This window comes from Aptenodytes patagonicus, chromosome Z (genome assembly GCF_965638725.1).
Source record: "Aptenodytes patagonicus chromosome Z, bAptPat1.pri.cur, whole genome shotgun sequence".
Classification (NCBI taxonomy): domain Eukaryota; kingdom Metazoa; phylum Chordata; class Aves; order Sphenisciformes; family Spheniscidae; genus Aptenodytes; species Aptenodytes patagonicus.
Genome location: NC_134982.1, coordinates 21,178,320 through 21,192,716, shown reverse-complemented (window position 1 = coordinate 21,192,716; position 14,397 = coordinate 21,178,320). Strand labels below are relative to the sequence as shown.

The 14,397-nt window shown below is 43.2% G+C and overlaps 1 protein-coding gene across 3 annotated transcripts in view; it reads right to left on the bottom strand.

Moving 5' to 3' along the window:
- MAP3K1 (mitogen-activated protein kinase kinase kinase 1) overlaps window positions 1-13,749 on the bottom strand; it is a 62,450-nt gene extending 48,701 nt beyond the window's left edge. The window contains exon 1 of one of the 3 annotated variants that reach the window (XM_076361932.1): window positions 13,268-13,749. In XM_076361932.1, coding sequence (XP_076218047.1) covers window positions 13,268-13,734 — 467 coding nt within the window. In that variant the 5' untranslated portion in view covers window positions 13,735-13,749. Of the gene's footprint in view, window positions 1-1,066; window positions 1,107-13,267 lie in introns of those variants that run through there. The other 2 variants (XM_076361928.1, XM_076361930.1) reach the window with 2 other exon arrangements.
- Between the last annotated feature and the right edge of the window lie 648 nt (window positions 13,750-14,397).

The following is a 14,397-nucleotide window of genomic DNA, read 5'->3' as shown; positions in this document are numbered from 1 at the left end:
AATCTGCCTTACAAAGCTTTCCTCCAAAAGCTTCACAGGCGTTTTTTGCAGAAACAGTCGTAAGTGAAATCTCAATAAGTTGCATGTTGTCCACATTTCCACAATCTATTTGAGGATTAAAAATCAGAATCCATATAAAAGTCAGTAGTAACCTAAAGCAGAGTGGGTTTTTTTTAAGCAACACATTTAAAGATAAGAAACACAAAACACAAACTAGGACTGTGACTTGAAGCAGTAATACCTACTCTAGTAATGAAATAGTCATAAAAATGTGGGAAATAAGAGTGCAAAGTTTCACTGAACCAACTTAAGAAAGTGGAAATTATCCCCCTTGTTACAGAGGAAATATCTTTCACCCAAAGGAAATCAATAACAACTGAATCTGAAGTAACTCCCTGAGATGTTATCAAGAATGCTTTTACTCATCAGCTGTGCTTCAGCACATGAAAGGATAAACCAGCAACAAATTAAAACAGGTGATTGCCAAGCAGTCTGACCAGCATGGCAGCTGTACTAGTTTATAGTCCCATTTGTGACCACTTGCTGTATTATGACTCCTCTGAATGGACTTTCAGCCTTAAGTTAAAAACAACTAGTGTTAACATGACATAGTAAGAAATCTATCCCAGAATTTGTCTGATTATTACAAATTCATAATCCAATTTCATTTTCTCTACTTTGCTACACAATTTAAGTTTTACTTTGAAAGAATGTAAAAAGTAGGGAAAAAAATCCACACCTCTTACAACTCTGGAAGGTGCTCTAGTTTAATGGCACTGCCACATATTAAGAGATTACAAAAGGAATCATGTCAAATCAATGCGCGATCAGATGTCTTACAAGTTTAAATATCATCACTGAAACATTTGCAATATGCTGATTTTAAGGTCAATGAAAAGCATAGTATTCTGAAAGACCTTTACAAGACAGATGTCTAAGAAAAGAGGATGTAAAAAGCATTTGCTTTAACACACAGATAAGTTCCTTATTAAATTTTAATAAAATATTCAAAGATTAAGCAAACATTTGTGATCACTACAGATGCCAGACTCATTTTACTTCTTACCATGAGGACTTGTATCACAGTAGCAGCCTCTCAAAAATGGGACAGTAACTGAGAAAGCAGTCTCACTTCTTTAAACAGGTGTGTAAGTGCTTTTCAAATTACTATGAAAGTACATAACATATTTAAAAGACCAGAAAAAAAAGCTAGTTTCCAGGAAACACTGGTGGAACTATAGTTGGGGGAAAGTCTGTGTGTGAAACAAGTCATGCCCTTGTGTCTTACTAATGGACTGTTTATGGAAATACTTTTCTCAACAAGTTAATCTTATACTAGGTACTGGAAGTGACCTGGCTGTGAACTAGAAGCTGAAGACTGATGTCACCCATTGATTTAATTGCTACACTAAACTGACAGACAATCTGTGACTAGGGTGACAGAGCCCCAAGTCCATGCAGATGTCAGAAGGAAGATGCACCTTTGAAATGCAGTTGGAACAAGGCTGACTTCAGCCCGGACTGCACAGGACCAGTGAAGAACACACTGTCACATAATCCTATCCTGGACAACTAAAGGCGCTTGCATAGTCAGCTTCAGTTGTATTTCTAACAACAAATACTAGGTGAACATTCAGATACAGGACCCAAACTGTATCTCTTCGAACACTGCGGACAGGGAAGGTCAACACTTTCAGAAGAAAGCCTTCCCATCTACTTGCTTAATATGTCTGGGTTAAGCATTAGCCAGCCAGCCACACATCTACACAAAGTTAGAAGCAAGCTGCTGTATGAATATGGAATAGCACAGTTCTCAATTCTTACACCCTGACTGCCCATTCACAGCTTCTGAAGGACTAATGCAGTTAAACTGAAAAAGTTAAACATTTTAAATCCTGTAATTATACATTATTTTAGTGACTGCAAATAAGTATATAGTAACCCAACAAATCCTTATCAAAAGTCACCATGGTAAGAACCGGCTACACTAACCACTTCCCTTGCAAGAGCCAGCTTTATCCCCTCCCAGCTATAAAAACATGCCATTTATCTGAACATGGAAAGGGAGTAACAGTGCTAGGCCCATATTGTCTCATTTCCCATTTCCTTTTAGGTATCAAAATGCAGACCTTGTCACAATAAGGCTCAGAAATGCAGTGAAGCAGACACTGGGCCTTCAGAAGAGAAAGCAAGATGTTGGTTCTCTAAAGGGAACTTAGGGGGGGAAAAGAGCAAGTTCTACATAGTATTTTTTATTTTCCAAAAGTGATTGTAAAGAAACCTGAAGTAAGATTGGATAGACTGACTGTTACTGACAAATGCCAAAACCTTGCCGAGTTATAACTACAATGAAACCTTTGACTGCATTTATGCTTATGCACTAATTATTTGTGGTTTCTAGCAAAAAAAAAGTTTTAAAAATTTCTTTAGGGCAAAATCCATAGGCCTGCTTTGTGCCTCCACCAAATCATAAACTTATTTGTCATAGTGTTTGCTGCACAAGAAAGTGTTTTGAAATCCAGAGGCAATGGTGTCTTCTCCCCCCGAGATTAACTGAAAATACTTAATGGAAAAAAGAGCCTGTCCTTCTTAAGGTACCAACTCCTGTAACACAAGCTGTGTTGTCCCCACAGAGGGGAGACAGAGCAGAGCTGGTCCCAACTAGTATAACCTCTTTGCACAGATGACAACATGTCACAAATCTGAAAATGCTGCAATTGCATAAATCAGTCCTCCATCTGTTTTTGGCTTTGTTCCAATCCAGTTTACCTACTTACTAGTTGTGCAAATCAGGGAGATGTGTAGCCCTTTTGGCTCTATGACCAGAGAAACTTAATGTAGATTTGTACCAATGGTAAGTGGAGAAGGTAAATTTGTTCAGTAGTCTTTGCCTTACAAACATTAATTGGAACAGAGCTGAATTACTTCCCAATAAGCTGGAAGAAGCAAACTGAGTATTTTTTCAAAATCTTACGGCTCCTTAAGTATAGCTATTCATAGATAAAAAGGTCCTAGGTATAGTAAAGGGGGGAAAAAAAAAGGGAAAAAAGGAAAAACAATCATATTCTTACTTTTGACAACTTCGACTGTTATATCCTTTGAATCAGGGTTTTAATCATGACAGAAACTCAACCATTTTTAGATATTTCACAAATCAGCATGTACCAAAACACTATCAGTACGGCCTAGGCAGAAGCAACTGAAGAGTACTAAACATACATAAATTGAAACACACATTTATATTTGGAGATTCTGTTAGAACCAGGAGGTCTTGCAGTTTAAAACACATACTGTACTACGAGATCTTGCTTCTTTTTCCCCCAAGCTTTATAGGCACCTGCTGCCTGAAGCATCAAAGTCCACCTTGCTAACCTTGAGTCCCACACCAAGTTTTATGTAGCCGAGGGCCACAAGATGCACAGTACTTATGTAGTCATTGTAAGTACAACAGGTTTTATGCTAGTGTCACCCTGCTGCCAGTAGCTTGACAGAGTTGACAAGCAGAGAAGCTTCACTCAGAACCCTGCAAGAGTCACATGTGACTCCAAGGTGGGCACAGTCATAATTCGGGTCCTGATTTTCCTCCGAATTGGGATTCATGTTTTGAATGAAACCCAGATTAGAGAAGTTTCACCGACTCAGTGATAAACCTTGCTTTGTTTCAGCCTAAGGCACCAATACCACAAATAAGATAAATACACAAGTGAACACTTGCTCACAAAGAATACCAAACAAGGCTCCACCATTGCATAAGGATTTTACTAGAGGCTCACTCATAAGATTAAAACCTGTATTTTTGTTTAAGTTCCAGCTATTTATGGTTATTTAGGTCTCAACTACTTATGCACATGCAAGCACTTTAAGACAGTGGAAATACTTAGGCATACAGCTAAGCTGCTGCCTGGAAAGAAATACTTGAAAAAAAATTATTTGTCAATTCAGAATAAGTCAGAGACTCATTTTGATGAAGCTCCTGCGGAACTTTGTCTACGTGCTAGAAGCTGGCAGATTTCCTACTAGTTCCCTTTGCTGGCTCCTCGGCAGTCCACCCTGTGGGCTGAAAGGAAGCCAAAAGCCTAAAAGTTCTGGCTGTGCTCTCCCCTGCAGTCTTGATTCCCAGGGTCTACAAGTGGCCTGCCCTGGCACTGGACCTATATTCCCATTTGCAGTCAATTTTAAAATACAGGAATGTAATTCATACATAGCTGATTTCAAAATGCCAAAGCAATTCCTTCCACACTTGGTTTTGCTGGGAATCCTCACTAGTGGCAGAATTGTAAAATACTGCCACAAACATGCGGCTCAGAGCAGGTCAGAACAAGCAAACAGTAGAGCATACTAATTTTCTGCTGAGGTACTGAGGGGAATTATATACTTCAGCGTATTTACCAGGACAAGATGGTTTACCATTGTACCTGAACATGCCGGAACTTAACCACAAGCTTAAAAGACAAAACTGAAGATACAGTAGCACTGTTCCTTTTACCATACATATACATCACTTTCTAAAGAGCTAATCTATACTTCATATTTTTCAATGTAAATAATGTAATTTCAAGACCAAGTATAATTATATTCCAAATGAGTTTAGAAAGATGAACATTAAACAATTTCATTAGTTTAATATAAGTAGAGAAAATAGGGGAAAGATTTGTTTAAAGACAGTACCTTTCTGAGAAATGCCAGTTTTCACAAAGGTTTGTGATGTTATTAGTAAACTTATATTATACAGAGTATATATTATATATCCCAAGAGCAACAGCCAAGGAAAGTTACTGACACTGATGTATTTGGTACAGACAGTAAACATTTGAATAAGATGTCATCAAGACCTGTCTCATGGACATCTCATAGGGCAACTTTCAGCTCAAAGCCTTCCAACAATTTTTTTTTTTCCCCTTCAGAAAGGGAAGTCCAGCTTCCACAGTAGAAAAGAAACAGAATTTGTAGGAGAGTTTAGGAACGCAGTCTGCAAACCCTGACTTCTCTTCTTTCGTGGATAGAAAAAAGCTTGGCCTGAGAAATTCTTTTGGGCTCAAATGATGAGCACCCCAGGTACAAGGAAACACTTCACATTTGTTTATTTTACTGATCTGCTGCTTTCTAACCCTTTCCCCCATGTTTTCCATTCCCAAGAGAGTCACTTGGACCCATCTGGCTTTGAAGTACCTATAAAAAGAAAGCTTTTTCTTTATAAGAATTGAATCCTTCACTACCAACAATATAGTTGAAATGAGTGACAACAGTAACCATTTTGAATGGAGGTATGCTGACCTGCAGCAGAAGCCAAAAGCAATGATCAGGCATTACACCACTGTAACCCACTGCAGTAATTCTAAATTGCCCTTTATCACCTAAGCCAAACACTTTGCCAATCGTTAATATTTCTCCTCACTCAGCTTGCTGAAGGTATCAGTGTACGTTGGTTTACAATACTGAACACATCCTTACATGAAAGCACCTTACAACTTTGCACAGATGGAAAACATCTTAGTTTAATCCAAAATGTTTTATTACTCAGTTCCCTGATGGGGATTATCTGCCTTCTTCCCACAAAAAAGGCAGTCTGAGTGTCAGTCTGCACGTCTATCTGCACAGTGCAGAAACCAAACAGATCAGTCATCCAATCTTTTCCGTATCAGTTTGGCACAATGCACTTCTAAAATGACAACCCTGAAGACTATCTGCATTGCTCTCTGACAGAGATCTGCATGGCTTAAGGAGTTCCATTTCATGCCTTTTTGTACACAAGGCCAGGGGGTGGGGTGGGGGGGAGGGAGCTGCTTCTCCTCCCTCTTCCTGTAATACTGGCTTAAAAACAAATACAGAGAACAATCTGCATGTCTTTAAGACCTCTTCCCCACGTACCCCTGTTCCTCCTCCCAAGAGCCTCTGGGAGGGATAAGAAACATGCAGTTGCAACTCAGAGTAAATTCTTGTCAGGGGAAGAAACTGGAACTCTCAGTTAATTTTAGGAAGATGTTTGAAGAAGGTGTGAACAAGCCTGTGTAGAGCAGAACGTACCAGTGCAGGAGATCCTGGCCCTAACCTTTGAGGTTCAAAGAGAAAGCCAGTTCTGCTGGTTACAGTGACCTTGCCAGAAGCCAGCAGCCACCACTGCAGGGCAGGCAGTGAAGAGCCTGGCTGCATTTGCTGGGCAATATAAATGAGCTAGTTTCCACACTTACGATGGAAAACTTCATAAAAACCCCACTGCCCTGGTGCTTCCTACAGGCTGGGACATCCAATGTGCCTGCAGAGATCAGGAAACCTACAGTATTGAGCTGTTCATTACAAATAAATGCAGAACTTACAGTTAAAAACCCAACAAATTAATGTCTCTTCCATATTTACAGAAGAGCTCATGTTCTGGAACTATATGCAGACATTATTGAAATAACTTTTTAAAAATAAACTTATCATATTAATAGTTTTAAGAAAAATGCCATCCGGCTCCACTCCATTTAAAAACTAGCTGTTCACACTTCCATCTCAAGTCTGAACTGCCTAAGAACTTTACACAACTAAAGGAGCCATGAATAATCCAACAAAATTAATAACCAATACGGATCCTTAATATGGGAGATCCTTTCCAATTTTTTAAGAACACATTATCACTGTTTGAGTGAGCTTCCATGCTAGTCACAACTACAATATTTTCTTACATTAAGCAAACAAGTCTTTAGTCATAGGCTAGGCACCTGTAGAGGCATTTACTTTAGTGAAATAACAAACATTTCAGATGTATTTTATGGGAACATTTAAGATACTGATTACGTATCTGGTTGTAATATACGTACATATATTACAGTTAAAATGTTAAAACATTAAAGTTAAAACTTGCAACAAGAGAAAAAAAAATTGAAAGGAATATATCACACCTGGCAACTCCGCAGTCTAAAAACATGGAAGAAGTGAAAACAAAAAGTGTAAACTATTGATAAACTTAGAAAACTGTCACTGACTACATGTGAATTTTCAAAGTACATTATTCAGCAACCAGAAATTAAGGTACTGTCATAATTCAAAGCAATTAGAATATTGTCTTAGCCATGACAATGAACAAACACTTGCCTGCTAGAGTGTATTAATCTGACAAGCTCAATAAACTCTACATGAACTGCAAACTGGAAGTCTCTGCAAGTTTCACCACACATTTCAGATATTTGCATTTTGTATGTCTCTCCAGATGCAGAACAGTTAGAGTCCCTGTTATCCACTGAGCTTTGAAGCTTCCCGTTTAAAGAATACAAAGAATTACTAAAATAAAATTCTGCAGGCATTTATTGGCAGGAGGACGGGAGGTAACACTTGACAATTTGTTTAAAAAAAAAACTGTTTCTCAATTTGGCATTATCACAAATCAGACTTTTTTCTTTCAACACTTCAAATATTTACACCAACCCCTTTCATTATCTGAAAGGAACAATCCTGAAGATACAAGCATGACGGTCGTACAGGACATTCAAATACCCTCGTACACCCTGAGGATTTTTTGTGAGAAATAACGAGTGAAATAACATGCATATGCATGGGCCAAAACAAAGAGTATTAGTTGCATACCTCTGAGGGTTAACTACCAGCTCACAAAACGACCTGATCATCGCTGACAGCTAAGCAAAGGCTCATTTCAGTTTGCTCAAAAGCAAGATGACTGGATGCTCAAGAAGAGGATGGAAAAGAGCTCAGAAAACAAGATGTCAGATGTGGTCAGATGTCAGTGTGGTCTAGCAGATGCAACTCATTTTTCCAGCACTCTACTCCTGCCTTCCACAGTGACCCTGGGTAAGTTACAATGAGCTGCGGTATCAACAGCAGTGTGAAATCTACTGATGAGGAATACTAGGGATGAATTGAAGTCACCTGGCATAATAAGTATATTAGCAGCCAGCATAATAAGTATATTAGCAGCCATTCCACTACAAATTAGAATATTAGGACAAGAGAGATGAGAACAAACAGTATTACGTTATATTTACATGAATGATGTAAATAGTTCAGGGACACAAAAGAAATAGATGGAGACAGTGTGAAACAAAGGTAGACTGACTTTAATTCCAGTTTAATCTCATAGCAAAGAACCAGGAATACTCAATGACATTCTAAGTTTAAAGAAAAACACCACTTTTTGCAAACACCTTCACAGCCTTAGTCATCAGATGCTGAGCACTATCAAATAATTGGACATTTCTGAGCAAAACTGAGAGGGAGTGATGGCTCTATCAGCTTTTATTAAGACAATTCTAGAAGTATTTCACCAGTTTCCAGACAGAAGGTAAACAATCCCCCATTTCAAATGACTCAAGTATCAAGTAAATACAGCTGCTGTTTTTTCAGGACAATTTTCAGCCCAGATCCCACAAAACTCATCTTCCAAAAAAAACCCCAAACCCCCAAAAAACAACAAACAAAAACCAAAAACACACCAACAAAAAACCAAAACGCCACAGAAAAAACCCACAAAACCCCACAAACCAAGAAACAAACAAAAAAAACCCAAACCCCAAACATACCTTATAGGAAAAAAATAATCAAGACTATTCACCACCGAGCAGGATTCTCCAGTTCTGCAGCATGGCAGGACAGGAAATTGGACGCATCCTGCAGGCAACACGCTCAGCCTCCGGGTAAAGATAAAAAGGAAGGGAAGCAACAGAAAGCAACTTTCCACTTAACCATGTTCTCCTAGTCACCTAGATACAAGTAATGAAGCCCTATTAAAGGCTTTCTGTCCACTTTGCCTTAAGCAAAAGAATAAACTGTAATTCTAGAGTTTTAAGTGAGAGCAGAGCAGATAAAAAGTAAAATAAGATGACCTTTGGGTCTTTGCAGAGAATCCTGGAAGAACGCTGAGATTAGCATTAGAAACTCAGAAGTCAAACCAGATCTGTTCTCTTATCACACTGCTGAAAACTAGCTTTACAAGTTTATTTAAATAACAGCTACATGGCAACGTATAATTTCTATTTTAAACAAGCTTAAGCCAAGTTTCACCAATACTGGAAGCCAGTGAAAGCCAACAGAAGCATTCCCACAGTCACCCCACCCCCAGCCACTTGTTTCCATTCCCGCCTCATCTTCTCCTGTACCAGGATAAACGTTTGCACAGCTGCACTGTTACCTTTACTCCATCTTCAAACGACAACAAATGCATCAGCACACCAAAAGATCTCGTGAAGTTCACATCCATCATACACACGGAAAAACTGTTCTTCAAATCTTGTGCCTTACCCAAAGGTCAAACATGTAGAGTACAATTGCACATGCCTACACACAGGTATTGCACTGAGCAGTACTTAGACTACACCGAGTGGCAGTTTTAGACTGAACCTTTAGTATTACTAAATCCAATGAGACAGAAAGCTCTAGATTAGTTAGTTACAATCTATTTACTTTGCATAGGAACAAAGAAACTGCCATACCAGATCAGACCATTTAAGCAGAACCCTACCACTTGCAATAACCAAGAGTGATAAAAATCAGACACGGTAGAGGGTGATCCTCTTCCAAAAGTACTCTCAAGCCACAGAGCACAGAAGAGGTAGGAAGTGAATTTTCTCTCACGGTAGTATCCAGCTCAAACTGGAAGCAGAAAATTTGGTGGCTTATTTAAGCAGCCAGTTAAAAATACCCAGCATTATGGACTTTGTTAAAACACATAAAATTATATTTTACCGTAGCCAAGAATAGCCAAGGTCAATAGTAAGCTGTATTTTTTACTTTAGCTACATTTGACAACACGAACAGAGAAAGTTATCATCATTTCAGTCAAAAAAAAACCCAAACCCCAAGTCAAACCTTGGCCATGCTGTGCTTTCACTGTACGTGCTCTCCCTCTGTTCTCACCCCACTGCCCACTCCAGTGTTCTGTTAAAGCATTCATGCCCTCCTTTGAAAGTCATCAAAGGTGCTACAATTGATAAGCAGAGCTAAAACTGATGAGCTTTTACTAGTACGCTTGTACATATAGTCAAAACTTCAGTTTCACAGTGCGTCTTTGGTGTCTCTAGCAGGCATCAAACAGCAACTGCAGAAAATACAGTATAAATATCTACAAAGGTTGTCTTGCAGCTGAACTGACAAGTCTGCCGTATCTAGCACATACATTTTTAAATCAAACACTTAATTTTCACACAAGTCACATAATACATGGTTACTGTACACAGAGGAGATGAATTGCAGCATTTCCTGCTTTTCATTTTTTATAAAAACATGGGTTTGGCAGTATAACTAATCCTGTACTTGGGGATGTCTTGCACCAATTTCAGACACAAATAAACTTCACTTAAAGGGTCTGAATGTTTTGAAAGCACATTGTTAATGTCGCAGAGAAGGAGGTACATTTTGCCTTCATGGATTTCCCTCAAGTTACAAGAAGTCATACTACAGTTATCACTGAACTCACTGTTTGGATCTTTTTATATAAATCAAATCAATATAGTGTCAGTATAGACATGGGATAAGAAGTCTTAAGTGCTTTATGTTGAAGCTGCATTTCCTAGTAAAACAACTCCCTTCTCCTCTTACAGTGATATAAAAACATAGCCTACAACGTTCACAGCTTTTAGTGAAAATATTTGCTCTACTGCCATGACAAGCAGAATGCTTGAGAGATTAAAGAAAAGAGGTAATATTTACATTTAGGACTTAACAGCAGAATCAATTTCCCTTCTCTGCTTCATTCTGAGGCTCATGCAGGTCTTATGACAGCATAAACAGAAAATCTGTTTTAAAAGAAAGTAACTGTAATACCAAAGAGACTGATAGGGGGACTTTGGAGCAAGCACAGTATCTTTTAACAGCAGATCCTTACAGGAAAGTACAACTACTGTATTTAAAAACAGAATAGAAAACCTCTACATAATACATTATTTTGATTATGTCCTTCAGTTTGTCTCTTAATAAATGCCTGGGCAACAGCTACATGCAGTAATTTAATGTGTAATATACTACATGCTACTCACATACAAATTACCTTCCCTCCTTCAGCTAGAACAAGTCAATTAATATTACAATAAGGGCAGAGAGATGTTTTATATTCTTGATAAGGCCTGACAAAGTAGTACTTTGTCTAACATCTGTTTAGTGGTAACATGACATACAGAATTATGGAGATACTCTACATGAGCATTTATAGGATATTTCTGAAGAACAACCACTATTAATGTTGCCATGTATTTTCAACTGCACTTATGATAAATTCAAAGGAGACCATCTCACTAAAATACTAAAGAGAAAAGCACTTGGCATTTAGTATTTCCTATGATTTGTTAACATTCCTAGTCAAATGTCAGAGAGCATTTAGGAGAAGGGTTTTAACTTGTACGCACACTCAAAACACTGACTTGTCCAAATGCAGGTACTTAAAAGTAAGCAAAACTGTCCATGTGAAAGGAAAAAATTCCACAGCTGCTCTGTCATTGCTGCTGTGGGACTGACTAGCAAGGATGGACTCAGTGTTTCAGCATCGATGCAACATATATTGACCTTCCTGAATCTCCAATATCAAGCCTAACTCCCACTTGCTATCACCATGTGACTGAGTTGTTTGAAATGTGTTCTGACACTGATTCTTTATTTTCCTTGAAAGCCATGAAACTGGTTATAATCATATTACAAGATACAGTACATTATAATTTCATTACTTGATAGAGACAAAGATGGTGCTAAGAGTCATAAAAAGACAAGTTACTCACTAAAATTCATACAATATTCCCCCCCAAAAACACTTAAGATTTCCCACTAATCCTTCTGTAAGCACAGAGGCATTTCTTATCTGTTACGACCACACCGTATCAAGTATTTTTACGCTGCCCTAGAAATAGACCAAAATCCATCTGAATTGCTGAGAATTCACATAAACAGGACATTGGTCTAGCAAACAGTTCTTGTTATAGTAGTGCCAAGGTAAGTCAACCTTTAAAAAATATCCTTGAGGTTTAACTGACATAAGACACAACTGAAAAGAATACACAAGTCGTGTCCAAACTGGAACTAGATTTTTTATGAGGTTTAAATAATTAGGCAGACAAACTGTAAGGCAGCATTAAAATAGGTCCTTGGATGTTAATACTAAGTCCTTAAACTACACAGTCCACATCACATAAAACCTTACAAGAAATCCATATGAAATTGTCAATTTTACAACTTCACATCAAAGTTACACTGGCACTACACAGTGCCTTCCCGCACACAGTTAGACCTAGCAAGTACACGTTAAAGCTGAAATGTGCTCTGAAGTACTTAAACTGCTTCACCATGGACATCAGTTCGCTTTCATCCTGAATACTTCTACAGATGTCAAACAGGCAGAATATGGGCAGTGCTATAAAACCTCAAGAAAACGGACTTACCAAATAATACGGAAGGCAAATATGGGCTACAAACACTAGGGCACTAAATGAAACCACTGAAATGTATCATCTAGACTAAACCACCACAAAATTACTTTCTCTTGGAAAAAAAGAGAGGACATCTATGTTTGAAAGCCTTTTCTCCCCCTTACTAAGAATTAAAGAAATCAGTTCTGCAATATCACGATGGAATTAAACTTCAGAGAAATCCTTTTAAAAAAAAAAAAGTTACTCAATCTTGTGCAGCAAACTGCTAGGACAGTGCAGGAAGCGGTCAGGTGCTCGGTAAGCGCCCGAAGCAGGAGCACAGCCGCCGCCTGAACCACGGCGCAGTCCGCGCCCTGCCCCGGCGCCGCAGAGCTGCGGGCAGAGTCAACGGGCTCCGCTCGCCCCGAGACCCAATGGCTGACACATCCGGCCCCACCACCACCACGAACTCACACTTCAAAGCCCTTCAGGACTCCCGCAGAAGTTAAACACAAAAGCACCCCCCGCAAACACGCGCGCCACCCCCCGCGGCTCGGCTCCCGCGCAGCCCGACCCGCTCCTCCGGCGCCGGCTGCCGGGCCCCGCGCAGCCCCGCGCCGCTGACAGCTGCGGCGGCCGGCGGGGCAGCCCGGCCCGGCGGCCACCCCTCCCTCACCCACGCACAAGGTGCCCCCGCGCCGCGGGAGAAGGCGGCGGGCGAGGGCTGCCTGCCGCGTCCCAGCCCTGCGCTCCGCGGGCAGCTCCCGCCGCCCCCGCATCCGCTGCCGGCCCGCGGCCAGGCGGCGGCCGGGCGCCCGCTGGGGGGAACGGGGCGCCGGAGCCCACGCCGAGCCGTCCCCGCGGGAACAGCCCCGTCATCGCCGCTGTCACCCGCTGCCGCCCGGGGTCGAGCCCTGCCCACTCCCACCCCCCTGGCGCCCCCTCACCTCGCAGGGGGGGACGGCTCCATCCTCCGCTCCACGGCGGGGTCGGTCCCCGCCGGGGTCCCCGCCGGCAACGGCTCCAGGAGGTCCGCGCAGCGGCTGGGGGAGGCAGCCGGGCTGGCGGGGCTGGAGCGCGGCGGCCCGGGCAGGTAGTGGAGCAACAGCGTCTCAGGGGGCTCCGGCGAGGAGGAGGAGGCGGCCGGGGCGGCGGCGAGGAAGAGGGGCGCCTCGGGCAGCCGGTCCAGCTCCACGCTCCGCACTTTGCGCAGCTGCTTCCGTCTCCAGTCAGAGCGCTGCTCCCGGCAGCCGCCGCCGCCCGCCTCCCGCAGGAGCCCCCCGCCGCTCCCGGCGACGCTCCCCGCGGCCGCGCCGCCCTTCAGGCTCCCGCAGGCGGCGGCGGCGGCCGCCTCCGCGCCGCTGCCCGAGGATAATCCCGACGACGAGGTGCGATTCCCCGCCGCCGCCGCCATTTTCTCTGGCGGGTCACATCGGGCTCCCGAGGATCGGGGGGAAAGGGAGGGAGCCAGCACTCCGACCCGCTGCGGAAACAGCGCTGCCTGCGCAAACGGCGTATAGAGGGGGCGGGAGGCGGGTGCGGATTGGTGGCGGCGAGCCGTGCGGGGCGGGGCGGCCGCCTGTAGGTGCAGCGGGGCGGGGCCGCACGGCGCCCCGCCCCGCCCGCCCCCGCGCAGGTGTTGGCCGTTGGAAAGAGCCGCGCCCGCCGCCGCGCGCCGCGCCCTCTCGTTAGAGGCAGGGCCTGGCCCGGGCCTGGCCGTTCGCGGACGGACGGGACGGGATGGGACGGGCCGCGCCGCGCCCCGCCCCGCCCCGCCCCGCCCGGGAGCCGGCGGAGGCGCCGGGCGGGGGTGGCGTCCCCGCCCCCACGGGCCCTTCCCACGTGTGGGAGAGCGGCAGGGGCTCCGGCGGCCCCGAGGCGGGGGGCTGCGGCGTGGGCCAGCCGCCGCCCTGTGAGGAGCTGAGGCGCGGGGAAGCCCTTCCCGAAACTCGGGCCGGCTGCGGGCGTTGCCGCGCCCCAGCTCGCAGCGCCCCAGCTCGCAGCACCCCGTCTGCGTGCACCCTCTCCCCAGCAGCCCCAAAACTTGCTCAGGCGACGTCCTCCCCGGGAGCCGGCC